This window comes from Dasypus novemcinctus, chromosome X, assembly GCF_030445035.2.
Source record: "Dasypus novemcinctus isolate mDasNov1 chromosome X, mDasNov1.1.hap2, whole genome shotgun sequence".
Lineage (NCBI taxonomy): Eukaryota > Metazoa > Chordata > Mammalia > Cingulata > Dasypodidae > Dasypus > Dasypus novemcinctus.
In genome coordinates, this window is record NC_080704.1 from 3,316,749 (window position 1) to 3,336,246 (window position 19,498).

Below are 19,498 nucleotides of genomic sequence, written 5' to 3' on the forward strand. Positions count from 1 at the left end.
TGGAGATGATGGTAGTGATGATGGCAACAACAATGGTGATTATGATGGTGGTGATCGTAGGATGATGGAGATGATGGTAGTGATGACGGCAATGACAATGGTGATTACGATGGTGCTGATGGTGGGATGATGGAGATGATGATAGTGGTGATGGCAATGACAACGGTGATTATGATGGTGGTGGTGATGGAGATGATGGTAGTGATGATGGCAACAACAATGGAGATTATGATGGTGGTGATCGTGGGATGATGGAGATGATGGTAGTGATGACGGCAATGACAATGGTGATTATGATGGTGCTGATGGTGGGATGATGGAGATGATGATAGTGGTGATGGCAATGACAATGGTGATTATGATCGTGGTGATGGTGTTGGTGGTGATGATGCTGGTGATAATTGCAACCTGAATCAACATGGGCATTTACATTAACTTAGTATTATAACACATGCATTTCAGAGCCCTACTGGGCTATATCTGAGATGTAAATGGTCTTGAGATTTTGGAGGATGCAAAAAAATCCATCAAAATAACTTTTTTATTCACTGATTTATATGGTAATTTTATTAGAGGGAATTTCCTCACAGAAAACAAAAAGTGAAAGTTTAGACATTTGTTAAAGTTTAGACATTTGTAGCAATTCTAACAAGCTGGAAGATGGGAAGCAGGAGCAACTTAAAGGAAAACACTCAGACACAGAGAAGAATGGCTGAACCTGTAAGAGAAAATTCACCAAAAGCTAGAATGTGTCCATGATGATCTTCCCAATCCAATGAAAAGACTTGATGACAGAGATCTGCTGGGCACTTGAATCCCTCTTACCTAGCTACCCAGCTATCCTGCTAACAGGGAGGTAAAGGGCCATGAGTTGTGCCTGAAGGAATTCTGTATAATTTAGAAATCCTGGCAATGCTGCAGTGCGAGTCCTCCCATCTGCCAAAACATCAAGGAAGGGGCTTTTCTTCTCATTTGTCACTGCTCAGACAACCAGTGTGGGGCCACCACAGTAATGTAATGATATGATGAGAAGCTTTTGTTTCCATCATTGTCATTATTTAGAACAGTGAAGGCAAAGATTTATGAAATTTTAGGTTGTTTAATAGCTGTTGTGGTAGACAAATAAAGTCCTTCTCCCCAGGGACCTCCAGGCCCTAATTTTCTGAACCTGTGATGATGCTGCCTTTTATGACAAAAGAGAATTTATTAAAGTGATTAAATTAAGGATCTTGAGATGGGGAGATCATCCTGGATTATCTGGGTGGACACCTTATAAAAGTCCTTACAACAAGGAGGAAGGAGGGTCAGTGAATATAGAAAGGTTCATAAGCCAAGAAATGTGAGCATCCTCTAGAACCTGGAAAAAACAAGGGAATACATTTTCCCCTAGAGCCTCCAGTAGAAACCATCCCTGCCAACACCTTGATTTTAGCCCAGTGAGACCCATTTCATATTTCTAACTTCAAGAACTATACTATAATAAATGTGGGCTGTTTTAATCTACTAAACCTGTGGCACTTTGTTGCAATAGCAGGTGGAAACTCATACAGTGGCATAAGGAGGTGAATAGAAGCACCCCTGGTCATGGTGAGGGCAGAGGTCCCAGCCTACCTAGTGATGTGGAGGTGACCTCAAGCTGCCTAAGCTGGTAGAAAGGCAAGCTAGGATGGCACTTCGTGGGGACAAAGACCTACATTGAACAGTAAGGGTCAGGCAAGGTGGAGGGCAGGTATGATGGACAGGATAGGGGCAGCCTAGACTTATTCATGAGGCATCCAAAAGCTAGAATACATTGACAAAGTGGGTCCACAAATCGAGTCTCTCATTTAATCCACAAGTTGGTTAGACTTTGGTGATAATTGTGTCACATATGGATTCTAAATTCACCTGGTTTGCTCACTGTAGAAAAGAAAAGATCCCAAATGTTAGTGACTTGTCCCATCTCATATGGATGGAGGAATCCAGACACAAACCTTCTGTTCCACAAGACTGTCCATACAAGTCACCTTTGCATTCAGAAAGGAAAGTCTAATCTATTCACCACACCTGACCTCTGAGTTCATAAAGTTGAGTTCAGACAGTCTACTCACCAGGCACCTCACTTCTGAGTTCATAAAGGATAATGTAGGCATGGAAACTGGTGAGCAGTCTTTGCTAGAGTCGAGTCATACATGTTTGGGTGACAATAGGAATCCCTTTTGCTTAAATATGTGGAGTAAATAATGAAAGAAAAGTTTTGGAAGGTAGTAGATACCCTGTTTTACTAGACTAAAGTCGTGGACTTGGTTCTGAAAGTTTGAGTGCCAACACGAGGATTTTGAGTGGGAAAGTGGTATGATTGGAAGTCTAGCTTAACTGCATTGTGCTCCTGGTATTTTACCAAGAAGATTCCCATACTGAGCAATGGCAAAAATGCAGTTGACGTCTAGAATTTTACTTCGGAATCAGGACAGTGGTAGGCTGGGAATAGGGAGAACTGGATAGGTAAAGTCAGCTTTACAAAAAATATTTCAACATAATTTGGCAAATGATTGAGAGTAATGCAAGGGAGAGTAGGCATCAAAAAATGTATCCTAGGTTTGAGCTTGGGAGCCTGAAAAGCTGGTGTCAACATTAACAGAACTGTAAAGAGGAAGAATAGCAAATCTGGAAGAAAGATGACATTTGGGTTAGTTTCTGCTGGAGTAGCAAATAACTTCAATTGCAAAATAAATTTGCAACAAATGTGCTCCTGTTATTTAAAAAAAAAGCTGCTGGTCAGCTATGGCTCAGTTGAGATCTGCTGTATTTCATCTCCATATAGGTCACATTCTGGAACTCAAGCTAAAGAAAGAGCTCTAGGAAATGCTGTCATTATGGTTGAAAAGAGAAGCTATGGCCATTCTAGATAATTTTTTAGTAATTACCCTGTGCCAGGTATAGGTCTAGGCTCTGCAGACACAGAGGTGAACAAACTAGATGAATATCCTCTCACTGGACTTACGATAAGGGTTCTTTTCTATGCCTGCACACCCTCGACCACGTTGTTTATCAATTTCTGTGTGCCCTCAGCTCAGCCATGTATCACAAGGAAGGATGTCCCAGGAGGGACACCTATCAGCTGCCTTCTGGCTTGGCTGGGCAATGGGCTGGGAGGCAGGAGTTTGGAGGAGAGGTGGAAGGAAGGAAGGGCAGGTTTAGCTCCTCCTATCGCAGCCTGTGGAGCAGTGGCTCAGCAGGGGCTGCCTCATCATTTCCCTGCAGTTAAAACTCTGAGATGCTCACTGCCCAAGTACTGACACCTTGCAGAGATTTGCCTCTGTTGAAAAGACACTGGCTGCTCTGTTATACAGACCTGACTCTTTCTGCCCTCTTATCTCAACATCTTTTTGGCATTTCAGGCTTGGAAAGCCCCTCCTCTTCTGTGATCAAAAAGAGCTTTCTAAAACAGAAAATTATATTTCTCTCAAATGGTTGATGGTATCCTACTAGAGGATGAACACAGCTGCATGGCTTTTTAAGTCGGACATTTGACTTTTGTCGACGATCTATTTGTTATCTCAGTGGTTTCCCTAACAGCCCCGTTAAATGAGGGGCATCAAGCACATTTGACATACACAGAAACTGAAGCTCATATTGGTGACATCTACATTCCCACAGGAATGACAGGACCTAAATTCAACCCCACCTCTCCTGTAATCAAAGTCATATTGGTCTGCCACGTTCTTATTAGTCATCAAGGTGTGGCAGAATGATAGAGCACAAGTTGGTTCTGGTTTTGATTCTGGGTCTCCTGCATGGCTTAGCATGGGCAAATCACACAGTTGGGTCGTGGAGGATTAGACCATGTCATGTCTAAGATCTCTTCCAGATTTGTGAACCTTAAGTTGAATCAAATCTAAAAGTGTTTTTGGAAACATCCGTATTCAAACAGATGGTAAAATAATAGGAATAAGTACAGAAATAGCCACTTCATACTAAGTTACTGCAACGGGACAGACTCCCTTCTCAGCATCTTATTTTCTTTCCTGACAACAGCCCTATGACGTGGATGTGCAATAAATTTCCTCCTCATAGGTCAGGAAACAGAAGCATGGAGAGGTTGAACAAATTGCCACGGTTCTGAGGTGTGTATGGGGAGATTCCCTGCTATCTGGTGGAAATTGTACATTAGATTGCCTCACAGAGCATTAAATGGTAAGTAAAGAGTGGATCAAGGTATAGATGATCAAACTACTTGGGAGTGAATCTCAAAGCTGAAGACTCCATGTTCTCATCTCAACTTTGCTGCAGATTGTAATCATTTAGTTCTTGTGTTGTGAGGTTCTGATTTAGAGATACAGCCTGGCATACTATGTTGAATGGTGATGTCTCATAAAGATATGTCCACGTCTTAATCCTCAGAGCCTGTGAATGGGATCTTATTTAGAAAAAGGGTCTGTGATGGTTAATCTCATGTGTCAGCTTGGCTAGGTCATGGTGTCCAGTTTTTTGGTCAAGCAAGAACTGGCCTAATGGTTACCAAGAAGGTATTTGTGGATCTAAATTATCAGTTGATTGCATTTGTGACTAATTATACCTATGATCAACAAAGGAAATTGCCTCCAGCAATGAGAAAAGTCTCATCCAATCAGTTGAAGGCTTTAAAGAAAGACCTAATGATTTCAGCAGCCAGAAGAGAGAATTTCCATCTCTATTTCAGCCAGCCAGCTTCTGGGGAATTCATCGAAATCTTCAGTGGAATTTCAAATTCACAGTTGTCAATATCCACAGTCATGTGAGCTAATTCCTATAATAAATCACCAGACTTACATCATCTATCTACTTATTATTCATCCATCCATCCATCCATCCATCCATCTATCTATCCATCCATCCATCTATCTAAACTGTCTGTCTATCTACCTATCATCTACCTCTCCTGTCAGACCCATTTCTCTGGAGAACCTTAATATGGGGTCTTTGCAGGGAAACGGACTTTGGCCCAGTGGTTAGGGCGTCCGTCTACCATATGGGAGGTCCGCGGTTCAAACCCCGGGCCTCCTTGACCCGTGTGGAGCTGGCCATGCGCAGTGCTGATGCGCGCAAGGAGTGCCGTGCCACGCAAGGGTGTCCCCCGCGTGAGAGCCCCACGCGCAAGGAGTGCGCCCCGTAAGGAGAGCCGCCCAGCGTGAAAAGAAAGAGCAGCCTGCCCAGGAATGGCGCCGCCCACACTTCCCGTGCCGCTGACGACAACAGAAGCGGACAAAGAAACAAGACGCAGCAAATAGACACCAAGAACAGACAACCAGGGGAGGGGGGGCGGAAATTAAATAAAATAATAAATCTTTAAAAAAAAAAAATATGGGGTCTTTGCAGATGTTGCTAAGTTAAGGAAATTGAGATGAGATCCTCCTGGGTGGGTACTAAATCCAATGATAAGTGACCTTATAAGAGCCAGAAGAGGAAGGACATGGAGACATAGGAGAAGGCCAGGTGAACATGGAGACAGAAATTGAAATAATGTTGCTGGAAGCCAAGGAATGCCTAGAGCAACCAGAAGCTGAAAGAGGCCAGAAATGATTCTCCCATAGAGCCTTTGGAGGGGAACATGGTCCTACAGATAGCTTGATTTCAGACTTCTGGTCTCCAGAACTATGGGACAGTAAATTTTTCTTATTTTAAGCCATGAAGTTTGTAGTAATTTGTCACAGCAGGCTCAGGCAATGAATACACGTAGGCATTGTGGTTTTTAAATCTCTCCAGGTAATTGCCAAGAGGGAGGACCATTACATGGATTGTATTCCACAGCCAAAGTGAAGACAACTCTATTTTCCAGGAGACTGAAGAGGCAACCTCTCAAGAGGTAGAATTGACCCTTGGGCTGTCCCTTCAGAGGGTCAGCTCCTGCTAGCCACTGGGGAATGCTCCGTGTCTCTGAGGGCCAGTTCCATTTTGAATCTATTCTGGTGTTCCCACATGCAGGAAGCTTGAGTCTTAATGATAAAAGGGCAGGAAAAGCTACCTCAGGGACTGGCATCTTGCAGGCTCAATTCAGTAGCACATTGAGATCTCACACACCACATCTAACATCTAGTCCAGTGTTGGGATTAGAGTTACACTGATGGATCATGAAAAGTGGACAGCTGGGCAGAGAGAGATGGGTAGGAGGGGGAGTTTAAAGTGAATATCCTGGTTTGGGTTTGGTTTTGGTTTTGTCTTCCAGTGAGGACATAGGGGCAATCAAATAGAGACAAATGACTTTTAGCCAAGGAATTTCCTTGTCTACACAAATTTACAAGCACATATGTCAAATGTTGGAAGTTAGCCATTTGGAAAAAGATTTATATCTTTTAGTTAGCAAATGTGTTTACAGTCATGCTAGAACCAACTGTGATTCCAACGAATAGTTGGTTCAAATCCCACATGCCCCTCTACTCTGGGCAATCTTTTTAAATGTCTTTGAGTTTAATTAGTCATAAACTACTTAGGGTTTCTCTCTGCTCATGACTTCCCTTATTAGGAAATTTTAAATATTTTAGCATTTTCCACCAAAAATGAAACACATTTTAAACTCTAGTTCAAATAAACCTACCACTTTTATCTGTCACTAGACATTGGGTCTCCTTGCTTGCAATGCTGCTTTTTTTAGGATTTTTTTTATTTGGCCAGGACTATCATCTCTGTCTTCTACCCATCTCTCTGCCTAGCTGTCCACTTTTCATGGCCCAGCCAAGATTCCATTTCGGTCATAAATAGCCTTTAATCTACCACTGAAATGTATTCTTTGAGTCCCCTGAAACCTCAAGGTTCTCTGAAACACCTTTAATGCTACTCAGTGTCTCAGCCTTTTATTAACTTTCCACCTATATTTCTTTGACATTCGTTTTGAAGACTTTGACTGAAGACCACATGCCTATCTGCATCCTACTGTGGCTATAGCGGGTCAAGGCACATGTGCAAAAACTTGCTGAGTCCATGCAGGAAAGTGTGTTCTCCATTTACCACCTTGTGTGAGCACAGAACGATGACTCAATGCAATGTTTCACCAGGTTTTTTCCAGGTAAAAGTGCACTGAGGCATGTCTAGCAGAGGATCTCTGTACATTGAGGTCACGTTACCTTCCTGAGCCTCAGTTTCCCCAGCTGCACATTGAGGCAGGCAGTTTAAATGAGCTTATTTATGTAAGTCCTCCATGAATTTATTTATCTAGCACGATAACCAACCAGTGCCCACTCTGCCCTCCAGGAGACACTTGGCACTCTTGGGTGTCACAAATAAGAGGGGTGGGTGCTAGTGGCTCTAGTGGGTGGAGTCCAGAGATACTGCTCAACATCCTACAATGCACAGGACACCCCTCCTCCATAGAGAATTATACTGTCCCAATTGTCAATTGTACAAAGTTTGAAGAACATTGTAGTAGCATGAGGGACTCTATCTGCTAGATGTATGTCTATCTATTCATCTATTATCTATTTCATCTATCTCTAATCTATTTCTTCATCCCTGTCATCAAACTATATCTTTCAATCTGTCATTCATCATCTATCTATTATCCATCTATCCATTCATCTATCTTCCATCTATCCATTGACCCATGTACGTACATAACTATCTACCTCAATATCTGTGTCTTTTTATCTATCCATGGCAGTGTTTTCAGCTGGGGGTAATTCTGCTCCCGAGTGAACATGTGATGATGCCCGAACACATTTTTTTTTTGTTGTCACACCTGGAGGAGGAGATGCTGTTATCTAGTGGGTGAAGTCCAGGGATGCTACTCACAATCCCATTAATGTAATGCCCAAGACAGCCGCCAACTACAAAGAACCATCCAGCACCAAATGACAATAGTGCCTTGGTTGAGAAACCCTGGTCCAGCTAAGGTCTTGTGTGCTGAGCTAGAGCTCCCCAAGCAGGACCTGTTTTCAATATATCTTTGTACTCCAAGGACCTCTCCTGGTGCCCAAAACATAGCAAGGGCTGTGCAGACATTGTTAAGCAAACACATGGATTAATGAATGACAGAGACTCTGTGCTTCCCACAGAGTTGAGAAAAAGCAAGCATTCTTTTTGTTTCAGTGAGACTGCATTCTTTCATGACCGTTCCTGTATTTACTGTAAAGCTGGCAATCGTGTTCTTCCCAAATATTTATCTTAACTTTGCTTTTTGTCTTCCTCTCAGGGGAAGTAAAAGAATGGCAGTTTTGCATTGAAGAAAGCTAGTACATGCACTCTCAAATGTCTCTTTGCCAATGAAAATTTCCTAAAGGATTTCCTGTGGCCATGCTTTTCAATTTTTCAATTTTCTTGCTTAATAATGAAATTGTCACCATACTTAGACTAAGATGCAGACACTTCCTTCCTATTAATTATAAGTAGCCACTTAGAACTACTGCCTTTGACTCAATTTCTTTAACTATTTTTAAAAATTGTAGATAATGGAATCATTGAAATGTGAAGAAAAGCAATTTTTCAAGCACCCTGAATTAAACCCAGATTCATTGGAATTTCTTTTGCACTTTAAAAATCCTTGTCATCACTGCTATGTTATTTGGAAAATATTATTTTATTATCAAATGTACAGTCTATTGACCTTAAAAATACAGTAAAGCCATCCTAGAAATAACTGGTCTCCTACCATCTATGACAAGAGAGTGAACTTTGGCAGGGGAAGGGGGCTGCCACAGAGGACTGGAGTAGACCAGATGACCAGGTTGGATGCTGCAGAGAAAGATTGCAGACTGATCCAGGAGGTTCTGGCTTCCATTCTTGCATGGTCAAGCTTCAGTTTTCTGCTTCTCTTCCTGTCCTCCACCCTTACCACAGCTTCCAAAATAAACTTTATACACAAGCAAATCCATCATCTCAGCCTCCCCTGCTTTTGGGAAAGGTAATATAATAGTGGTTACTAAATTAGAAGTTGGTGGGGAGGAAATTTTTAAAAAAGTATTTCCATGTCTGCTGTAATGTATCCAAGTCTTGTAAAGACCAATAATTTATTATTTTTAATGAGACAGAGAGTATGTCTTACCCTTTCCAGTCTCATAGTCTGATTAGGAAGAAAAAAATATATATATATATATATAACAGTATATAAAAAAGTGAGTTCTAGGGTGAAAAGTTCTTTCATTTAATGGGGTGGGCATGATGTAGGAAACTGTGCATTGCATTTTAAAAAATTGACCACTCTGGTTCTAAACCCTTCTGTGATAAACTGGAGTTCTGAAGTGACAGAGGGAATAACTGAAAGATTAGTACTCATTCTAGGGCATTCTAGTGTATTAAAACAGCAGCGAGTTAACTAGGTGAAGCAACTGCCATGTGGTTGCAAGGCACTTTTAATCTCAATTATACATTTTCTGTGAATGCTTCTTAAATGCCCTGATAATACTCAACAAGGCAGTGGAGTAGCACTTTTAAAGAGAATTTGCAGTTTTGAGTCTTAGGTACCGTGAAATGCCAGATGAGAGCATATTACATCCTGTAAACATGTAAAGAAGTTCCCAGAGAGCAGACCCCTTGCTATTATGTCTCAAGCACTTCCTTTTGTGTCAAGAAACAAAGGTCAAGTTCAAGTGTAACTTGAAACCCACCCATGGGGCTCTCCGTGACCCTTGACAAATCAGTTTAGAGCTCTTGATTCCCAGTCCTGGCTTTCCTTACAAATGACACTTTGTTCTCTCTTCCTAAGCAGTGACTCTGGAGTTCACATTCTCCAGCAGGCATTTCAGAAGACGTGAATGTATGTTGTTTTTGAGTCACTGCCCAGGATGTTTTTTGCTGTGCACTTGTAGAAGCCGGCGTCTCTCAGCGAGACATGCTGAATGGTTAATGATCCCTGCGGGTGCAGGAATTTGTTTCCATAGAGTCGCGCCTGAGCTCCTGTGGTCAAATGTGATCTGTCGGGCAGCTCCCACGTTATGTCCGGTTTAGGAATGCCCATCACCATGCAGTTCATTTTCACCGTGGTTCCGGACCTAGTGTAAACAACTGGCATTGGCTCGCTCGTGATGCGTGGAGGGTACGCTATCACGATTACAGGGATACTTGTTACAGAAGGACCATAATCTGTCTCCAGTTTGCACGTGTAGGTCCCCCTGTCAAACACCGAAGCCTCACGCACGATGAGGGTACCGTTGTCCAAAAGGGAAAAGCGTCCGACAGCCCGGGAACTCTCCAAAACCATACCATTGGGGAGCGTCCAAGAGAAACGTGCCTGCTGACCACCTGGAATGACACAATGGAGCTGCAACGTCTCACCGTTGATGATGCTCACCAAGTTATTATACTTGTTGCTCATCTCAGGCTTCAGCCCGACCTTCAGAGACACCAGCCTGTCCGAGTAGCCGGCGGAGTTGCGGGCCACGCACCGGTAAGCCCCTGCATCTGCAGAGGACAGGCTGCTGATGTGCAGCATACCGTCTTTCTTATGGTAGAATCTCTGGAGCTGCTTACCACTCTGGAGCTCCGTGCCATTGGGAAGAATCCACGATAGGGTGGGAGCCGGGGACCCCGAGGCTGAGCAGTTGAGATTGATGGTATGACCTGCCATGGCGGTGATCTTTTCACTGACTGGGTCATGGAAGACAGGTTTCTCCACCGGATCCAAGACAGTGAGTTGGACAATCAGCCTGGCTTCACCTCCTTCATTACGCCCAATGCACACCAGCTGTACCGAGTCACTCTTTTTCAGGTTCCTGATGTCCAGCGTGCCATTACGATGGACAGTAATCCGATTTCCATAGTAGGGGGCTGGGAGAACCACGCCTTCTGGAAAAGCCCATAACACCCTTGGCATTGGGATGCCTTCTGCTCTGCAGTCAATGAGTTTCCGACTTCCTCCGGCAGCTATCTCCTGCACCGTGGTGATAGCATTGGGGTGCCCATTGATCGTGGGTGCCTGGATGTTGACATGGATCCAGACAATTTTTCTGTCCTCCCCTGCGCTGTTTTTGACCACACAGGTGTAGTTGCCACTGTCAGACCTCTGAGCCTTTTGAATCAGGAGCGTACCATCCTGGTAGACTTGGTACTTGTCAGAGGAGGTGGGGATCAGCCTGTTGGTTGGAGAAAGCCAAGTGACCCTTGGTCTGGGCTCCCCTTTGGCCTCACATGCCACAGTGACCACGTCTCCATAGGGGACTTGGACAACAGAGTACGTCTTGTTCCGGATGGCCGTCGGCTCTGTCACTACCTTCACACGTACTCTCATTTCGTCTTTCCCAACCTGGTTTTCAGCAAAGCAGGTATAGTCCCCTTCTTCTCTCATTCCCACTTCATTAAAGTAGAGCGTGCCATTGTTGAAAACCACATACCGTTTGGTGCGCCCACCACTGTCATCTGACTGCATGAAGGGGTTGACCAGACTTCCATCTGGGAGGCTCCAGGAGATTTCAGGGTTGGGCAGTCCCGAAGCCACGCAGTCCACTTTCAGGTCACCCCCGTAGAAGACTCTGTGGTCATTCTCCTCCTTGTGTTCAATCTTGGCTGGTTTCATCACCACATTCACCTTCAGTACGACATAGTCATCCCCAATTTTATTCCGGGCAACACACAGATAATCCCCCGCATCTTTGTCTGTGACCGACCACACCACCAGGGTCCCATTGGCGAACACCTTGATTCTGGGATCAAAGCTAATGGAGAAAAATAAAAGGAATAAGATGTCAGTCTCGCAAGCACTCTGGCTGCAGGTCCCTGGAACAAAATGAAAACATGTGGCTCTGAGAAGTACCAGCAGGCGCTACTGCTACTGCTGAATGTCAAATGGATTTTTCAGCCTGAAGGGAATCGTGCCCAAACGCTAAAATGATTTACCACAAATAAGAACTCTCTGGTGGAGTCCAACTTTTGGCTGGGTCTAGCTGTGGAATTAAGGAGTTGAAATGCAATCAGAGATGTCAGCACTGGTTGTAAGAGAGTGAGTACACTGATCATTTGATGTGACAGTGTACATTCAACTTTTTGTATAACGGTAAAATCAGGTAAAATACCACGGTCATGGAGAGAATGAATCTGAGTTAATCTCATGAAGCGTTTATGTTCTTTTTGTATAAAATTAATTTAAATAGCATTTTTATTCATGACAAATTTTTAATGATGCTGTATCCCATTATAAGGCAAAAGGCATCAAAGCAGCTATAGTATTAGCTGGACTATTGAAGCTTATGCCCAGATTTTCAGTGCTAAAATTGACTTTCTCAGAAGTTGGCATCATTGGTATGGAGGTTTCTTTCCTAAAATCTAACTCAAGCTAAAAGACGCTTATCAGCTAAAACCCCAAAACTGGCTTTCCATTCCCCACTCAAAATGATAGAAGTCAAACCTCAGTCCAGGGCCCTCTGAGTTAATTTTTTGAGAAGTTTTCAGTTAAAGGAACAACACGGAGAGAATGAAAGGAAGATCTTCAGGAGATAGGTGACATTTTTATAAATACTGCTGTGTCCTAGAGTCATGTGCAGTTAATGTTTTGGGTTACATTGTGAAAAGATTTGAAAAGTTCTAACTTCAGAACTGTCCAGATTGAAAATTTCTATCACACACAAATTAGTGGTGGCATTTGATGAGCCTTGATTTTTAATCCCCAAATATTTCCTAAACACTATGTTATTTGGATGGCATTTCTAAAACTGTGTTGTTGTAGATCCAAGGGGGTGAAAGCTTACCTATGATTTAACACAATATTTTCACAAAAGCAACACCTAATAGGGACAAAACAAACTCTTTTGTTGGCCATGCATGAGAGTTGGGACAAAATAACTCGCTAGAGAATTAGATACTTGTAGAGCAGGCAAAGAAATTTTAATGTGCCTTGGGTTTTCAATTCAACATTTACTATAATAGCATGTGTCTGTAAACATTGTGAAACTTCTGCAGCAGTGATTCTTAAACGTCCATGTAATGAGAAACAATTGAGCAGCTCTGAAAAGCATACATGCCTGGATATCTCTTGGGATGAGGTTTCAGAAAGCAGAGCTCCAAAATTTGTGTCTTTATAAATAGCCTCAATGTGGACTGGAAAGAAGAGCCCACTTTTTATAAAACTTACATGAGTTCTTTAATTATACTTTGTTAATCATTTAGTTGGTCCTGATTTAGTAAGAATGAAGCGACGGAGCTCGTAATGGAAGCATTTATGATTTATGTGGAGATGCTAATGTGATGGCTAAAATCCACCATGGAAGCACATTCTTTTCCTCTGGTGCATTCAGCACCCTATCAGCCAAGCCAATGTCTATGGGAAACAGTTCTCAAAATGGCAGCAGGCCTGCTGATGAGGGAGATCTTAGGGGTAATTTGAGCATGAGGTATTCTGGATTGATTAATCAAGGTCCTGTAGACATAATCTAGGTATTTAAAGTGCAAATGCATGCTTGGGAAACACCTTGGCTGTTTGTCTGCATCATAAAGGTTCTGGGAGGCTTGTTTCAAGAGTGGAGACACATCCCTCTCTGAGGTCCAGGGTCATGGATGCTGAAGACACACCACTAAGCCAGGGTTTCTCACCCACAGCAAGATGACATCCATTGACTACATTTTCTCAATCATTGTCTCCTTCCTCTAGTTTTTGAAGCACTTATTAAGGAAGTGTTGGATCTTCTGGGTCTAGTCCAGAGTTTCGTTACCTGGACACTCCTGATATTTGGGACAGAATGTGGTTCTCTGTGGTGGATTCCATCCTGTCCAGTGTAAGATGTTGGCCAGCATCTCTGGCCTCCACTCAGTAGATGCCACTAGCACTCTTCCCCCAGTTATGACAACTAAAATTGTCTCCAGACATTGCCCTGTGTCTACTGGGAGGAAGAATCCCCCCTGGTAAAATCTATATCTATGTCTCCACATACTTAACCATTCATCATGGACCCTTCTTCTTCATTTTTACTGCCATATCCCAGCAGCTAGAGCTGTGCCTACATCCCTCAGTAGGTGCTTATGAAACATTTTTGAGTAACTGAATAAATGCATGAAACCATGTAGATAATAGTCTACCTAAGGACTTTTTTTTTTTTTAAGATTTATTTATTTATTTAATTCCCCCCCTCCCCCGGTTGTCTGTTCTCTGTGTCTATTTGCTGTGTCTTGTTTCTTTGTCCGCTTCTGCTGTCATCAGCGGCACGGGAAGTGTGGGCGGCGCCATTCCTGGGCAGGCTGCACTTTCTTTTGCACTGGACAGCTCTCCTTACGGGGCGCACTCCTTGCGCGTGGGGCTCCCCTACACGGGGGACACCCCTGCTTGGCAGGGCACTCCTTGTGCACATCAGCACTGCGCACGGGCCAGCTCCACACGGGACAAGGAGGCCCGGGGTTTGAACCACAGACCTCCCATGTAGTAGACGGATGCCCTAACCACTGGGCCAAGTCCATTTCCCATACCTCAGGACTATTGACATTGGGGCTGGACAATTCTTTGATGATGGGAGGAAATATTCTGTACATGGTACGATGCTTAGCAGCTGCCCTGGCCTCCACCCATTAGATGCCAGAAGTAGCCTCTTCACCATTTGTGACAAGCAAAATTGGCTCTGAATTTACCAAGTGTCTTCTTGGGCAGGGGGCGGGGCGGGGGGGGCACAAAGACCCTTCTATGTGGGCACAGAAGGACTTGATTAGAATTGACTTTTTTTCATAAGCAAAATGCATTTTTATAATTTATCCTGGTGCTATAATAACACCTTGGCATTGTTTTCACACTTTCATTCTAATGCAAATGCAATTTTTGAATAAGGTCCGAAAGTTCTATGCATTGTATAGAAATTTGATAAGGGACACAGAAGGTAACCTAAACTGTTTCATCTAACATTATCATTTTAGGATAAATGTTGAAATATCATTATTAAAACAAGTTATTTGGTTTCTTATCTTTTGGGGGAGAGGAGAGGGAGGGGGCACAGAATTTGTTCTGGATCTCAGTTTACAAACATAAGATTTTTACTGTGTGAAGAAAAATTCACCATCTGGCACACACAGAGGAGTGATCAAGTTTGTTTGTTTTTCCCAACGTGGGGGTGGGGGCTACACTTGAAATGACAAAAAGTTAGCCCTAAACCCAGAGCCCTCTGAGTTAACATTTATGAAAGATTTCCAGTTAAATGGGAACTAGCACGGGAAATAATTATATGTCTTCAGAATGGATGTGACATTTTTATCATATTGGTGTGTCCTTTAGTCATCTGGACGTCATGTTCTGAAAAGGTGTGGGAGATTCTGACTTCAAAAGGATCCAGATTGAAAATCGCTATGACACACAGATTATTATGGTGGCATTTGAGGATCCTTGATTTTCTAACCTCTAACTATTTAGTAAACATCATGTAATTCCAATGGCATTTCTAGAACTATGTCTGAGATCAAAGGAGAAAGGATAAAACAAAGTCTACCTAGGATTGAATGTCACCTGATTTGTGTTACTAGAACAACTGCTAGGTCTCCCAGGTAAATGGGGACATCTAATAAACTGGTCCACCTGAAGGATAAGGCTAGGGTTAGAGTTAGGGTTAGGGCTAGGGTCAGGAGTAGAGACGTGTTGGGATTAGGGTCAGGTTCAGGGTCAATGTCAGGGTCAGGGTCAGGTTAAGAGTTAGGGTCAGGGTGAGAGTCAAAGTTAGGGTTAGGGTCAGGGTTAGGTTTAGGGTCAGATTCAGGGGGGGAGAGTCAGGTTTGGGGTTAGGTTCAGGGTCAGGGTCAGTGTTAGAGTCAGGTTTAAGGTCAGAGTCAGGGTTAGGGTGAGCATTAGGGTTAGGGTTAAGGTGAGGGTCAGGTTCAGAGTCAAGGTCAGTGTCAGGGTGAGGTTTAGGGTCAAGGCCAGGTTTAGGACTGGTTTCAGGGTCAATGTGAGAGTCAAAGTCAGGGTTAGGATCAGGGTTGGGGGAGGGTCAGAGTCAGGGTCAGTGTCAGGGTTAGGTTTAGGGTCAGGGTCAGGGTTAGGGATAGGTTTAGGGTCAGGGTCAGGTTTAGGTACCTGAGGAGACATCCATCATGTGTTTGGAGGATTAGGGTTAGGGTTAGGGTCAGTGTAAGGGTTAGGTTTAGGGTCAAGGTCAGTGTCAGGGTTAGGTAGGGTTAGGATCAGGGTTAGGGTCACAGTCAGGGTCTGGGTCAAGATTAGGGTACCTGAAGAGCATGTCCATCATGCACTTGGAGGGTTGGGTTTAGGATCAGGGTCAGGGTCAGGGTTAGGTTTAGGATCAGGGTTAGGGTCAGAATCAGGGTCAGGTTTAATGTTAGGGTTAGTTTAGGGTCAAGGCCAGGTTTGGGACTGGTTTCAGGGTCAATGTGAGAGTCAAAGTCAGGGTTAGGGTCAGGGGAGGGTCAGAGTCAGGGTCAGTGTCAGGGTTAGGTTTAGGGTCAGGGTCAGGGTTAGAGATAGGTTTAGGGTCAGGGTCAGGTTTAGGTACCTGAAGAGACATCCATCATGTGCTTGGAGGATTAGGGTTAGGGCTAGGGTCAGTGTAAGGGTTAAGTTTAGGGTCAGAGTCAGTGTCAGGGTTAGGTTTAGGGTTAGGGTCAGGGTCAGGGTCACTGTCAGGGTCTGGGTCAGGTTTAGGATACCCGAAGAGCGTGTCCATCATGCACTTGGAGGGTTGGGTTTAGGGTCAGGGTCAGGGTTAGGTTTAGGGTCAGGGTCAGTGTTAGGGTTAGGGTCAGGGTCAATGTCAGGGTTAGGTTTAGGGTTAGGATCAGGGTCAGGGTCACAGTCAGGGTCTGGGTCAAGATTAGGGTACCTGAAGAGCATGTCCATCATGCACTTGGAGGGTTGGGTTTAGGGTCAGGGTCAGGGTTAGGTTTAGGATCAGGGTTAGGGTCAGAGTCAGGGTCAGGTTTAATGTTAGGGTCAGGGTCAGGGTTAGGTTTAGGGTCAGGGTCAGTGTTAGGGTTAGGTTTAGGAACAGGGTCAGTTTCAGAGTCAGGGTCAGTGTTAGGGTTAGGGTCAGGGTCAATGTCAGGGTTAGGATCAGGGTCAGGGTCACAGTCAGGGTCTGGGTCAAGATTAGGGTACCTGAAGAGCATGTCCATCATGCACTTGGAGGGTTGGGTTTAGGATCAGGGTCAGGGTTAGGTTTAGGGTCAGGGTTAGGGTCAGAGTCAGGGTCAGGTTTAATGTTAGGGTCAGGGTCAGGGTTAGGTTTAGGGTCAGGGTCAGTGTTAGGGTTAGGGTTAGGAACAGAGTCAGAGTCACAGTCAGGGTTAGTGTTAGGGTTAGGGTCAGGGTCAGGGTTGGGTCTAGGGTACCTGAAAAGTGTGTCCATCATGCGCTTGGAGGGTCAGTGTTAGGGTTAGGGTTAGGGTCCAGGTCGGGTCTAGGGTACCTGAAAAGCGCGTCTATCATGTGCTTGGAGGGTTGGGTTTAGTTTCAGGGTCAGGGTCAGTGTTAGGTTTAGGGTTGGGGTCAGTGTTAGGGTTAGGTTTAGGAATAGGGTCAGGTTCAGAGTCAGGGTCAGTGTTAGGGTTAGGGTCAGGGTCAGGTCTAGGATACCTGAAAAGCGGGTCCATCATGTGCTTGGAGGGTTAGGGTTAGGTTAGGGTTAGGGTTAGGGTCAGGTCAGGGTTGGGTCTAGGGTACCTGAAAAGCGCGTCCATCATGCGCTTGGAGGGCAGCCTCCAGAGGATGCGTGGCCAAGGGTCCCCAGCCGCACTGCAGTCCAGGCGCAGGAGCCCGCCGTACCTGACGTCTGTGCGCCGTGGGGAGGTGCCGGTGATGCGCGCATTGGCAGCTGCGCGCTGCACGGTCAGTTGCACGGTCCTGCGGGCCGAGCCCACCAGGTTGGCGGCCACGCACTCGTAGCGGCCACTGTCCTTCGGCGCGAGGTTGCGGATGTAGAGCGTGCCGTTGGGGAAGACGAACAGATTCCCGCGGAGGAACTGTGAGGGCAGGATGTGGGTGCCATCCCAGAGCACCCAGCGGATACTTGGCAGGGGCGCGGCTTTGGCGCTGCAGTGGATGTGGATGCTGAGCCCAGGAGGCAGCGAGATGTTCTCCCGCCGCTCCTGCTGGATGACCGGAGGCAGCGCAGCCACGTGCAGGCGGATGGCCAGGCTGTCCGCGCCCGCTGCATTGCTCGCCACGCACTTGTACACACCTCTGTCGGAAAAGGACGCGTCCTTGATGGACAGGGTTCGGTTTGGGTGTAGTGTGACCCGGCCCTCCACGGGGGACACGTCCTGCCACACCGTCCTGTCTGGGAAAATCCAGGAAATCTGGGGGACTGGGGTGCCCTTGGCCAGACACTCCATGGCGATGGTGTCTCCCAGGTAAACGGTGACATCCTGATAATGGGAAGTGAGGATTTGGGGCTGCTGCACCGTCACTGATAACAGGACTGCGGTCTGGTCCACTCCATGCAAATTCTTGGCCGTGCACAGGTACTGCCCTCGGTCTTGGACCTGGACATTTCGGATGAGGAAGGTCCCGTTCTTCAGAACTTCAAAACGCTGGATCTTCGTATTAGGCGTCATGAGGGCCCCTGGGGATAAAAAGTGAAGAGAATTAGATTCCACATAAATGGCGCCTCTCCATTAATGACCAGATGTGTCTTCTTGATTGATTAGCTGAATTCCCTTCTTGATGTACAAAATAACAAAAACCAAAATGTGGAAAGGTCTGTTTCACCCCTCTTGTAGTTTTCACTAGTTTTTGGCATAGGAAATATGCCACTGTCAAGCAAAGGGCAGCTGTCATGGGTTTGGTAGAGAAGCTGGAAGGATGGCAAGGTGGCTTTGTTTACTGGAGATGACGCAGCCACCGTCCACTCAGCCCCTGATGGCCTCTGTCCTCTGGAGGCCCTTGGGCTAACTCCACAGAAGCCCCAGCCTGCACCATAGTCCTTTCCCACCCAAACAGCCTCCTAAGTTCTCAGGGTGGGAAGCGGACTTGGCCCAGTGATTAGGGCGTCTGTCTACCACATGGGAGGTCCGTGGTTCAAACCCCGGGCCTCCTTGACCCATGTGGAGCTGGCCCATGCGCAGTGCTGATGTGCGCTGGGAGTGCCGTGCCACGCAGGGGTGTCCCCTGTGTAGGGGAGCCCCACGCGCAAGGAGTGCGCCCCATAAGGAGAGCCGCCCAGCGCCAAAGAAAATGCACCCTGCCTAAGAATGGCGCCACCCACACGGAGAAAATGACACAACAAGATGACGCAGCAAAGGGAAACAGATTCCCCTGCCGCTAACAACAACAGAAGCGGACAAAGAGGATGCAGCAAATAGACACATAGAACAGACAACCGGGGTGGGGGGGAAGGGGAGAGAAATAAATAAATAAATAAACCTTTAAAAAAGAAGTATGCAAAGCTTGATACATGATTTTTTTTAAAAAGTTCTCAGGAAGACAGTTTTGTCTGTTGCTTCTCTCCCCAGCCTTCTTGAGTGGAGTCCAAACTCATGCTTCCAGACAGCCTGTGACATTCCACCCAAGAGCTGGAGGGCATGTTTATTCCTGTTCTCCCCTCCCCCATGTTTCCCCCATCCCACACCTAGGTCTCTGGCACATTTGAGGGAACCCTGGCATCTCCAAACTTTGAGTTCTCCCTTCTCTTCAATGCTT

General features: G+C 45.3%; 1 protein-coding gene across 1 annotated transcript in view; it reads right to left on the reverse strand.

The window, feature by feature from the left end:
* Window positions 1-8,508: 8,508 nt before the first annotated feature.
* Window positions 8,509-19,498, reverse strand: part of LOC139438060 (matrix-remodeling-associated protein 5-like) — a 30,755-nt gene continuing 19,765 nt past the window's right edge. Inside the window, exons 5-6 of the mRNA XM_071213195.1 lie at window positions 17,522-18,422; window positions 8,509-11,597 (exon numbers count right to left, since the gene is read on the reverse strand). Coding sequence (XP_071069296.1) covers window positions 9,689-11,597; window positions 17,522-18,422 — 2,810 coding nt within the window. The 3' untranslated portion in view covers window positions 8,509-9,688. The remainder of the gene's footprint in view (window positions 11,598-17,521; window positions 18,423-19,498) is intronic.